At 33.4% G+C, this 13,403-nt stretch overlaps 1 protein-coding gene and 1 long non-coding RNA gene across 2 annotated transcripts in view; both read left to right on the forward strand.

Moving 5' to 3' along the window:
• Window positions 1-1,253: 1,253 nt before the first annotated feature.
• On the forward strand, window positions 1,254-6,304 carry LOC117104042. The gene is made up of 2 exons (XR_004444693.1): window positions 1,254-1,388; window positions 6,014-6,304. It is a non-coding gene; the product is annotated as an uncharacterized LOC117104042 (long non-coding RNA).
• A 6,119-nt stretch (window positions 6,305-12,423) lies between these two features.
• The window catches only part of LOC117104056 (transient receptor potential cation channel subfamily M member-like 2), a 40,296-nt gene continuing 39,316 nt past the window's right edge, over window positions 12,424-13,403 (forward strand). The window contains exon 1 of the mRNA XM_033244712.1: window positions 12,424-12,850. Coding sequence (XP_033100603.1) covers window positions 12,641-12,850 — 210 coding nt within the window. The 5' untranslated portion in view covers window positions 12,424-12,640. The remainder of the gene's footprint in view (window positions 12,851-13,403) is intronic.

The raw sequence follows: 13,403 nt of genomic DNA on the forward strand, positions 1-13,403 counted from the left end.
GACAGGCGAGGTCCCCGAAAGAGGGGCCGATTCCTCCAACGAGGGGTCAGATTTCCCCGCTGAAAGCAAAGTGGGCGTGGTTGAGCTTCGATTAAAAGGTCTTGAAGGTAGTCCAGGGGACATTTTTTAAATACACAAATTTCTATGTTCAAGTTGACAACTTTTATGTTACTTCAAAATAGGCAAGTTAATTTCAAAAAATATTTTTATGTTTTTTTTGGTATTTAGCAAGGGACAATACATCTTTATTGTATACAATAATACCACATTCTTCTGCAAATTACTGAGTTTAACATTTAGTGATGGTATGCTTGTTTATGTCTCACTGTTTTTTTTTTTATAAAATTATAATTTTATATATTTATTTGTTAATAATATTTATTATTTTTATGATTACTTTGAGCTAGCCATTAGGTTTGTTTATAATATTATTCACATTATTAATTTAGTTGCATTGCGATCAGTTCACCATTTTTGTATTGTATGTAAAAATAATATCATAATTTTTTTTTTTCACAAGGTTGATTGTCTAAATTTTACCTCAAGCCCACTCATGTACTGTAGTATCCAATCGACATGCAGTAAATAAAAGCATGTTATGATTTAATTCAAATTGGGTGACGAACTGGATATTCTCTGAGCTGGTATGACTGTTAAGAAGGTAAGAACTGAAGCTAGTAGTGAAACTGCAACTATTATTGCTATTGAATAATGATGTAATATTATTTAGAGCAAACCAATCATTTAATAGTGATTTCCCTATCATCAAATATTGTTAATTATATTAGGTATCTTTATTCAAAATAAACTTTTTCGTAGCAATTTACAGAACTGAATTGAGAAAAAATTAACAAAAAAGTACATTAAACCATCCTGTTTATTCTAAATATTCATTCAAATTGCTATTGTGATTATTATTTAATTATTAAAATAATTATTTATTACTATATATAAGTATAACGATTATTACAATAGATTAATACTGTATATTGGTAAATTATTTTATATTGGCTAAAATATTTTAATCTATTTTGTGTAAATATTTGTTTAATAAATGTGAAGTTTATAAGCATGAAAATAAGGCCCATACACCATGCACCTTCTCCCTTTTCCACTGGTTATTGAATAAAACGATATAACTTTCTGGTTTGTTTTCTTCATCCAGGACTGCTTTAAATTTAATATCATCTATTTGGTCTTAAGACTGCAACATGAAGCATAACCTGTCACCAACTATTCAGGAGGGCAGTTCTCTAAACCTGGCAAATTCAAATAATAAAGTTAGCCCAGAAGGCTACGTTAAAAAGGAAAAGGTTGTAAATGCTCTCGCAAGGAGGCCTCGCAAACGAAGAACTTCTGGAAGCACTGTCAATTTATTGGACAATGAGGTAATATTGGTACTTAAAAAATTTCATCAGTGGCATTTACACAATTTCAAAAATACATTTTCTGTACATTCATTGGGTAAAATGTTCGTTTGGCGTAGTAGTTTCCATCCTGGTTATTGAACTTGTGGTCAGGAGTTTATAAACCACATTTCTTGGCCCCGCCATTCTTATGCCCCTTTCCCACATTCACGATTTTTGCTACGATAGAGCAATATTATTCAATTTTGAAAAATCGCAATGGCGTCATCATTAATGTCGTGGTCAAAAATAATTCATCGTATTGCATCGTACTGTATCTTGATGTCATCGTAATGGAGCACGATTTTTTTGGAATGTTAAAAAAAATTGTGCTCAATCGTAGCCGTGAAAAAGATCTTGGTCTACCGCAGCGGCATCGTGTGGGTGGCATAACATTGTCGTCGTTTGTCGTGACTGTCTTGTCCATTCATACTACCAACAACTCCTACGACAAGCCAAGACATCGCTGCGGTGCTGAGACGATTAGATACGATGCCACCAGGACCATCAAGACAGTGGTTTATATTACGTGACTCTGTGTCAGAAAAGTTTTTCAACACACTGAACAATTCCTTGCTCACTTGGAGGAAGTTTCTGAAGCCTCTTCGGTCTTCTCTATTCAACTCTACTAGTAAGTGTTCATACTGTCTAAAATATGGACGACGTAGGAGCCATGGCTGTACCCATACACTTCGTTTGCCTATGCATTCGACGTGACCGACGCTTACTCTTGATTATCAAAACTGTAGCAGCCAACAAATTTTCTTCTTCTATAGCAGCAGCTTTCAAATATTGATGGTGTTTCAACAGTGCGCTTTTTTGTCATGTCATGTGATGTTTGTTTTTGTGATGTGCGTCTTGTTAAATCATGCTAACGTCGTGCTTGCATCGTTGTAAAATCGTAGTGACGTCGACTTTAAAATTTTTGTAATCTGTAGTACGTCGTCACAAATCGTAACTCTATCATTATAATTCGTAAAAATGTCGTCGCACTATCGCATTAGTGCCGTAATACATCTTGATGGCATCCTAGTAGCGTCTTGATGAAATGTAAAACTTGAACTTTTTGAGTATGAATCACTACGATAGAGCGCGATTTTAAAACTTTTTAAAATCGTGCTCCATCGTTACAAAAATCGTGAATGTGGGAAAGGGGCATTAGACTTGCATTGTTGACAGGTTGTAAAGAGGCTCAAGTGATGTTTCAGTCCCAGGTGCAAGCATTTCATGGTATGTAAATATAGTACTTAATTAAGTAATCCCTTACCTGGAAGTGGCTTTTGGGCCTTGTTTGAGGTGATTTCAATAATTAAAAAAATGTCATTTACATCTAAATGCAAACTTTTGACTGAAAATTATTCAACATGCATTGGTTTAATAATATTAATGATATGCCATTTAACAGTATGTAGGACTTGAAGCAGTCTCTGCTGTAGGCCCTGGATGTAAAAAATCTCAGAACACGTCTGCTCCGAGCTGGTTCAGTCGTGATCAATTCTGAGGTGATTTCCTCCAGTTATTTTTTCAGATAAAAATCTTTCCTCTAACTAAAAATACTGATTAACTATTTAAACCAACTACCGATTTAATCAATTTGTGGTTAGTGATATTTTTCTTCAGTACTGTAGACCTACCTTCAATAAATTCAGTTTTGGTTTGTACAAAACAATCTATGTAAATGAATGTTTATGGTACTGTACACCTAGATACTGGTTGAAATAATACTATTGCTTTATTAATGACATAAACAAACCATCACATCATTTAGGATATTTGAGTTTAGCGTCGATTGGCATGTAAGTGAAACCAGAAGTGAGTCAGGGCAACATAACAGGAAATATTTAGCTATGAAGTACAGTAGTGAAGTATAGTACACAATCCTTGGTTATTACTTTACGGTAGATATAGTGTTAAAATGGAGGAAGAATTTGAAGTGGACTTTGATGACCTGGATGAGTTGGAAGAGGTTAGTTAACATATTTGGGAATTAATGGTTTCTCACATTGTCTCACTATCTAACTTTGGTTTTTTCATGCCTGAGATGATTTCTTTTCTTTTCTGTCATGCCTGTCTGACTAAGTTATTTCTTGGACAGAAGGTAAAAGTTTAGGCTTGTCATGGTATTTTATCAGTAAGCAATATGTTTACACACAGTGATGATATTACGTTGAAAATGTTGGATGAAGAATTTGAAGTTGCATTTCATGAGTTTGAAGAAGAGGTTGGTCAAAATATTTCTAATTTGGCTTTTCACCTTTTTTCACGGCTTAGGGCTATATTTTACAATTTGTTTTTGTTGACCAAAGTCTTAATAGCAAATTGAACAGTAGTAAGATTTCGTGGCCTGAGAAATCTATATGTGTGCGGCTCACGTACCATCTTTGGCTAAAAACTCCCATGATTTTATGGCCCGTCACCAAAAATTCTGTAAAAAACTGACCATAAAGTATGCATGAAGTTTTATCTGGAAATGTCCAAGTATGAGTGCAACTTACTTTGGCCCTCCTACCCATTTTTATGCGAACCCGAGGCTTAATAAAGCATCGCATTGATAGGCCTACCATAGGTTATCCTGTCATGCCTGTCTGTTTTGCCATTATTATGGTATAGATTATTTTTATTTTAGTATTGTAGACATTTTGCTTTCATATGTACAGTATATATTTTATAATCTTTGTTTAAAGTCTAATAATTATGTTATTTATCTATGCTATTTAATTTTCTGTGTGGACTTGCTTTTTTTTGTGATGATAAAACCCATGTATGTAATATTGTAAGGTTTCTCATGGCCATGATGAAAAACAGTCATGTATATTTGTTGATTGATGATCACTTCATGAATAAAGTTTTACTACTTATGAACTGAAGGTTAAAGGTTTAAACACATTATTTTACTATCTGCAAGCGATGTGTTCCTACTCAATGATAATGTGTTTAAAATGGCGGACAAGGAATTTAAAGTTGCATCATAATTAAAATTTTGTCAACAGTAAATGGGTCCAAACTAGAACCCTTTTTTGGCACAAGACCCCCTATTAAATGTGAATGGATTTGATGGGCAATCAGGGGTGAACGGATTAATACACCACTGTAATCTTTAAAATTATCAAGATATTTTTAAAATCTGTGCTAATTTGGCATGCATTTACAAATTTTTTTAAAAGTTGACAGCCCTTTTTACATACCTGGGATGATTTCTTGAATTTCCAAAGTAGTTTTTGATGATCAGATTTTTAACAGGATATTATGTAAGAATAAGAGGAACTGTTGCCTCTCATCCTGTCTTTTGTCTGTCTGCCAAATTTTTCTTTATACTGACATTTTAAGGTTTTATATACTCCTATGTCATTCTACCTGCAAGTAATACTGTGTTCTGTACACAAAGTGATACTATTGTGTTGAAATATGGATGAAGAATTTGAAGTTGTGTTTGAAGTGTTTGATGAATTAGAAGATGAGGTTGGTTGATATATTTCACATTGAATATACAGTAGCTTTCCAACATTTTTCTTCCTGTAAAATGTCTTAGTTTTAAAGAAATTAATTTCCATGCAAGATTTTATGTAACAAAGGAACTTTTTACTAAAGGTGGCTTTTTTTTACTAAGGTAGAATTTGAGCATGTAGCACTGATAAATGACAGGAGTTATGAAACCATTATTTATTAGTGGTCAGAGTCATCATGTATGTCTGTAATTGTTTTCTTATCTGGAAAAAAAATAAATAAATATTTTGGTCTCTCCAGACTACAAACTGTTGGGCTAGACTACAGATAACATTTGGTGCTGGAGACATTATATCAAAGCTTTTTCCGTGTTTGGACACAGAAGTAATTTATTTTTTTCAATTTCAGGAGTTAAAATACTCGTATTCTATTCTGGATGACTAATCAGTGGATCATCTGGTTATGTTTAGGTTTCTTGAGTTTTAATTTCTATGAATAATTATATAATATAAATATAATAAATTTCTGTTTATTGCTCACAATCTTTTCTATCTTTGTTTAATAAATGGAATGAGATTAGATCACTTTGTAAAAATGATGTTTCCTGCACACTTGCTGTAGATTTGATTTTCTTTTTTCTAAATCATAGCGGCTGTAAAGCGACGCTTATAGTACTAGCTTAATGTTCACATCATTCCACAAAGACAGGGACTGAAATGAATATCGGGGTAACCCCCTAGGCCTACTCTTTCAAAAGATGTAATGAGTTCTTTAAAGTGCACACGAGCCAGACGTACAGTACACTGGACCTCTAGTTCTTATAAAATTACAAGACTTGGTTCTACAAACCTCACCTCAACCAGTGCTGATGTAAGGCTGTAGTTGTGGCACCCCTCCCTTACCACTCACCCTATTTATTTCAAATTTATCCTTTCAGTGCATACTGTATTGTAGTATGATCTGACATTGGCATTGATTCCTGGAAACAATAATTAATATTATACAGTAGTGAAAACAAGCAAATATCGATAGGATATTTTCCAGGAGATCATGCTTGCTTATGCGGGAGGCCGTCTCGATTTCCGGGGGACTCCTGCGATTTGGAATAACTGGTAGTCACTTGTGTACATGACGTAATTAATGGTGGATATTTTTTTATTGAGAGATATGTTGGTGGCTACAGACTGGCAAGGTTTCAGGAAATGGGGAGTCTTATTAAAGTCACAAGTGTATTAATGGGAAACAGGATGTTAAAACAAGCTGATCATTGTTGACCCATCAAAAGAACTGTTCATCATATGCTGTCTTTGATTAAAAACTTGTTCATGAAAATATAGTAATTAGTTGTTTTGTATAGCCATGGATTTTTTTATTCATTTAATTTAATTTTTATTTTATTTCATATCTCACCCACAGCGGGTCCAACACTTACAGAATGAAGAATAAAATATAAATGTAAACTTAACTTAATAATTGAAATATTCAAAGAATTAATTTTGTGTTTTGTGTGTGAAGTGTGAGTATTGTCTTTATAATAATTATTTTTAAAGTTTTAATGTAAATATTGTGTATGTTTTTAATAGCATATTCAGGGTTCCTGAAATACAGTAGCTATCAACATAACACCAAGTTGCTTAAGGCTTCAGTCCAAGGCCCCATCTGGGCTGCATTCCTAACCTTGTTTGAGGACCTATTAAAGCCCATTCTTTCACCTTTGCTGCCTCAGAACCCAGAGTCACTTATGGTGGTCCTGATTTAACATAAACAAAATGAACTATACTGTACTGCAATAACAGATTATTATAATAGGTCCTATTAAAATGAAACAAGCCTGATTTCTCTGATCTTCAGTTGGAATGTGCATTATTGTCCATACTATAAACTTTGTGGAAATTGTTTAGTCAATTGAAGTTTATGGTTTCATTTTGATTTGTTATGATTGTTGTTTCACTTTCCAATGTGGGAAGAAACCTTGACCTGATAGATTTTAATTTAAGTATACAATTAAGCAATTTAATATACAGTAGAACTTCTATAGTATTCATAACTGTTGGACCTAAAAAATGTGCCCTTTATAGTGGTATCCCTATTGAGGGGACACTAGCCAAAAACATAAAATTTTCCCCTTAATAGGGGTTTTTGACATGCTGTCATACTACGATAAAATAGATCTATATGATTTTATTTCAGTTGACCTACAGTAATCAATCAATCAATCAATCATTCCATTTACATGGCGCCATGTTTCAACAGTCGTTGCTCGTCGTGCCGTTCCAAGAAAGAGATTAAAAAAGGTACATTTTGAATAGTAACCTAAAGCTATCAAGTGAAGACTGTTAAATGTTGACAAGAAGTTATTCTTATATGACCTCTCCAGCTATGTTTGCTCTTGGACGTTAGAATGTGTTCAGGGATGGATCCAGGATTTGAAAGGGGGGGGGTTCAAAATGTTCCCAAAAAACCCAAAAATGAAAGTGGGGGTCAGGGGTCCTCCTCGGTGAAAATTTTGATGGTCAGAAATGAGCTTTCCTGACTTCTGTGTAGTCTTTTAATGACCTTACGTACTTCAAAATTCAAGGTTTCCGCCCTCTTGAAGAAAAAGGTCATTTAATTTTATCTCATTCTTTAGGCCTATAGAGAAAAAAAAATCAAAGACATAGGCAATATATTATTATATTCCAACAATATTGAGTAGTTAGATACTGTATGTCTTTCTTCTATGGATCGATGAACCGATAGGCCTAAAGAACGCACTTTCATACATAAATTATTACGATGTCGAAACAAATAGTGTGTTAATTGAAGACTAGTTGGGCTAATCCTAGTTTGTCTGATCTGCCAACCTATGCCTAGGTAGGTTAGCATGCCTTTTGGAAGCAAGGACCCAGTTCTATTTTGTCACGTTTCTTCACAGAGGGGGGTTCGTCCGTACCACCTAAACTCCCTGGATCCGCCACTGGTGTTACAGAATTAGAACTAATTTATAGCAATAATTTTGCAATGCAAATACAATTCATCAACCAAAACAAAAAACTGAAGTTGTATATTGTTCCTGATATTCTTTCCCTCACTCAAGTTACTGTTAAACTAAATAAATATTTAGGTTGTTCTTTGTTTTTTGGTTTTTTTTAAAATATTAAGCTTTCTATTGGATGCTCATGATAGCCTACAGTTAGCATGAATAGATTAAATGACTTAGAAGTCAGGCTTACTGTATGTACACTTTTTTTATAACACGTTTTATAAGAAAGGCTGAAATTGCTTAAAAGTTAAGAACAAAATGAACAAATTGAGGCTGAGGTACAATGCCAAAATAAGTTTTTATTTTTCTTTAGCGCTGATGAGGAGCTCTAAGAATAACACTGTTCATTGTGTGCTTTTTGCTGAGTGAGCCCATGGTTTTTTCACGGCTGAGTGGGTTTCAGCAAGGACTGTTTATTACTGACATTATGACTTTTATACACGTCGTATGGATGGCGCGGTTGGTTTAACCGTGCTATCCATGCGACGGTTCCATGCATTTGATTCTAAGGAACCAAAGGCTGTGAGTTCAAATCGCCCCTTGTTTTCAATTTTTTCCCTCAATTTTAAGACATTTTTTTTTTTCAATTTAAAGACATTTTAATTTTGTACAAATTATTTATTCTAATTATTTAAACAATTCTCTCTTATTATGAAGAGCTCTCTATAGAAGTACTCAGCTGATTGATTGATTAATTAATTCCTGATGATGATCTAATAAAAGATTGAAATATTGAGTCTTAATTACTTTATTTTGAGTATGTTTATACTAAGTTAATATCTAAAACTTATCAGTGGACTTAATGGTTTTTAATTAATTAATTAATTACTGTAATAGATCTTTCTTTGTGAAGTGCGCTACCAATACCAAGGACTGTACATACTGCCGATACCAGTAATAGCCTAGTTGTAGCCATGTTGTATACATGGCGCAGTTAGTTAACGATATGTTCTACTGAACCGAAGGTTGTGAGTTCGAATTGCGTCTTGCTATTCAATTTTTTTCTATATTTTAGGAATTTTTTTTCAATTTTGACACATTTTAATTTTGTACAAACAAGAGAATATTCTAATTATTTAAAAATGTCTATCTTTTTATAGTAGCTCTTCTAATTTTTTTTGCCAAACAGCTCAAATATCTAAGAATGTTAATTATCCAAAAAAAGAAAAAATTAAACCATGAGGCGCAATTCGAACTCAGACCTTCAGTTCCTTACAACACAGGGTTAACAAATTCATTTATATGACGTGTCCTGTTAGTGGTTAGTTGCAATTATGAACCCGTGCCGAAAACCCAATAACTTACGCCAAGTTGTGCAGTATTTAAGCATGTTCTAATATACTCTACTGCTTCTATTATACTGCTGTACCCTCATCGGAGCTTTCGAGATTACGAGAACTTGTGTAACTAGAAAAACCAAAATCTATCTGTACTGTACCTTATGTGTACTGCCCTGTCATGAAAAATTCACTCAAATGCATTTAACAAAGTTCTGAGATAATCAACAAAACGTGTTATTGTCTTCGCTCTCTCCATGCGTAAATAATTGAATCCTTATTTTCACATTATTAAGAGGTTTTATAAGTACTGTTCATTGTGTAGAACTTGTATTTTTAATTACTCTATATAATATGCAATATGTCACATTTATTGTTTTTTCATGACATACCGGGTCAATCACATGTAAGAAAAACACGAAAGACTCACTCAACTACATTCGTCATGAAAGAATCAACTCAACTTACAGTATTTATTGAATATAAAAACATGTTATATTATTAAATAATATTAATTTAAGATTATAAGTGATATCAACTTTTGTGAGTAAATTTAGGGTTAGGCCTATTTTTTTACTATGATGGCAGAGGTATAGAATAGAATACAGAAGCACGCATACTCAATATAGCACCCTGTTTATGATTGTCTAATCTAGGCCTGTGATTGTTAGGCTTTAAATATTTTGAAGATTGCAGATAATTAAATTTAAATGTAACTATGTATAAGTAAAAACACCACAAGGCACTTTATAAAGCAAGTAATAGACTTTAATCGTGATCGCGGACTCATTGAGCCCGATCGTATAGCAAACATGTTTCGAGAAAACGATTCTCATCATCAGTGCGAAAGATAACAAATTTTGCCAAAGCTTATATGGCTTTATACTCGTGTATGTAAATAAGCAGATTAGCAAATAGAAAAACGACTAATGAAGCAAACCACAAAACGTAGCCAACCACCCGTCACTGCAGATTGTTATGTAAATTAGTACAATCAAACAGTGAGCGTGATATTCAAGTTGTAAATTTGCTTATTAAGGGATGGATTGTTCCAGGTAATATGCAAAGCTTCCTTAATTTTGAGTTTATGAGCTGAATCTGCAGAGTCAAGAACGGTGAAACGCTGAAGTGTTCTTGAACTCGTGTTGAAAGTCTTCTATTGGTTTCTCCAATATACGTGGAATTACATCCCACACAAGTAAATTTACTTGTGTGGGATGTAATTCCACGTATATTGGAGAAACCACTGATAGAAGACTTTCAACACGAGTTCAAGAACACTTCAGGGACGGGAATTCTCATATTTTTCTCCAATATATTGGTTTCTCCAATATATGTGATTGTGATTGATATGCAATTGTATTTGTGGGAATTTCTGGCATTATTTTCGGACAATGCTCTCTTTATTTTTTGTTTTCAAGGAATTCTCTGTTTAGTCGTCTTTTATCATTTTAAAAAATTGTTTTTTATAGTTTCCTTTTTCAGAAATTCATCTTATTTTGTCATTCACATAAAATTGAATATCAAGCAGAAGAACAATATATGTTCAACTGTATGCAATAAATAAATATAATAATAATAATATTAGGATAATAATAATTAAGTTAATAAGTTAATAATAATAAGCTAAATATAGGTAAAAATAATATCATAGGTAATAAATAGTGCCCTATAATAATCTATCAGAGCGATATTAGACACTAAATGTATTAAATAAAAAAAGACAAATTAAATAAGAAAAGATGTTTTTTTAGGAGGTCCTTAAAAAACGTCAAGAAATTTCCTCCTTAATACATATTGGCTGGTTCCATAATGGTCCCTTGCCAGAAAAAAGATCGATATCCATATTCTGCTAGTATGAATAATGCCAAAAAGAGTATGAGATAATGTTTCCTTAATACCAATATTGTGCATCCATGAAGATATTGTTTATAATGATTACATTGTGAAAGTAATGTTATATAGATTAGACAGTCATCTTTCTCAATGATAAACAATATGCAGCACTAATGCAGTTGAGTGGGTTTCTCATGATAAACTATTACATAATAGGTATTAAATGCAGTTAAGTCCTTCATAAGATTTGCAGTTGAATCATGGACCTATTAATATTAGTCCATGGTTGAATGCATCTTTGCTGACAGAAGTTGTAACACAGACTTACAGTTGAGTGATATTTTAGTTTTTAAATTTCATATTTTCCGTTATAATTTCAAAAATCTGAAAAGTGCCCAAAAGTGCAAAACGCTGAAAAGTACCATTTTGAAAAAATTTCAGTTGAGTGGTTTTTTTCATGACAGGGCAGTGTTGTAGTCTGACTATGTAATACTCTCAATACAGTAATAATAATTTAATTTACTCTTTGGAAAGTATGTAAAAAGCAAAATAAATATAACATTTTGAGCCTGAAACTGGCCAAAAAATGAGAACATGGTCCTGGGTTGATTTCACTGGCTCAATCACCGAGCATAGAGGTTTTTTGCATGATGCGCTATGCAAATTCAACAATAATTATTATTATTATAAAACAAACAAAAAATTTAATATTAAACTTTTAGGGTTGTTTCCTTAAGTAGGGTATCTCTCTTTAAAGTGTGGGCTTTAGTGAAATTAAATGATATTATTTATTGTGTTATAGCTTTGTATGGAAAAGTACAGTATCCATTGAAGAGGTGTCCCAAAGGAGGGGTTCTTCTATTATTTCATTTAAATTTTATTAGATTTAAGACAGTGCCATGGCCTTATATATTTAAGTGGCTGGTGTCCAAAGATTATTTGCTGTAAATCGGTGAAAATATAATTTTTTTTTTCAATTTGTGTCTTGCAAAGAGATTGTAGATTGTATCAGACAGAACATATTATATGTACTTCATTTAGAAACTACAGTATAAGCCTATAAGTAAAAGTCTAGAAATTATTACTCCTTGGAAGGAGAGTGGGTGGGGGATGGGGAGTAGGTGGGTGGAGTTGGAGAGATGATAATTAGGCCTATGCTTCTTTTTCTTGCCAAAGTCTCATTATGATTATTAATCTTAGTGACTTGAAAATACAATAAAATTAAAAGTGAATGCTAGTACAGTATAGCTGATCCCTGATCAAAATATCTCAGGCATGCTTTTTTTTCTGCTCACTCTGTTGCAAATCCTATAGGATTAAATACCATCAAAGGGGACACTGTGAAGGTATACCATTGTGACTAATTGCATGCATCAGTGGTTTTCCCTCTCCAAAGTACTGCTGCAGCCAATCCGTAGCTGCTAAAAGTAATTGATGTTGTATGGCTAAGTGTCCTGCCCTGTGAGCTGTATGATTATGGTACATTGGTGATGTTTTAAGTTCCACACCTAAGAGGAAGAAAGCATGATCAATTATTGTCATTTAAATTGGTACAATAATTGATTCTCTGTTTACCAGTCTTTACACAAATTTAATGAATTGTTAATAATACCAGCAGTGCATTGGGAGTGATTCAACTGTATTTTAATATAGCAATGAACCCTTCAACAAATGCAGGTAGTGTTAGTTACTCACATGTTTCAGCACTAATGGATGAAGACATGGAGGAGATCCAGATTGTCCCAGTAAAAGAACCACTTGAAAGGCTACCTTCTGGTGGCTATAGTGTCAGACGTCAAAAGTCTAAAGGAGGTACATTTAAAAGGGAGAGCAAAATACCAGTAACACTTGACGAGGAGGAGGATGTAAGTACATAATTTGTAAGCTAAAATTGCTGCCCAAAAAAATGTGTTCAGTTCAACTTATTAGCATGTGGCTATATGAGTGAAGGTTGGTTGTTGTATTGTACAGGTACTGAAATTCTGTTGTGATTATATTTTGTAAGCTGAAATTTGCTGCCCAAATGAGTTCAGTTCAACTTAGCATATGGCTGTTATGAGAGGTGGTGGGATGTTGTATTGTACTGAAATCTTGTATGTTGTAATTTTATTTGTTGAGGTGTTATGAGAAAAGGACAGGTGGTGCATTAGTGCACGTGCTCTCCAGATTTCAAAATTACAGCCCTGCCCCGGATTTTGAGCCTTTAAGATTATTGTATGTAGCTGTTTTAAGTATAAATGTGGTTAATTGCTGCGAAGCAGCCAATTCATATTCTTGACAGCAATTTGACCTCTGAAAGGTCATTGTTTGTCAAAAATCAATCGCCTGAGACAACTGAAAAGCGGAGTTTGCTTCTTTCGTTCTGCCGCGTAAAATCAATTACTTTAGGCGACGTTTGTAGACTAACCTACTCGTACC

Source organism: Anneissia japonica, unplaced genomic scaffold, assembly GCF_011630105.1.
Source record: "Anneissia japonica isolate Jap-2015-1 unplaced genomic scaffold, ASM1163010v1 scaffold287778_len1315358_cov176, whole genome shotgun sequence".
NCBI lineage: Eukaryota > Metazoa > Echinodermata > Crinoidea > Comatulida > Comatulidae > Anneissia > Anneissia japonica.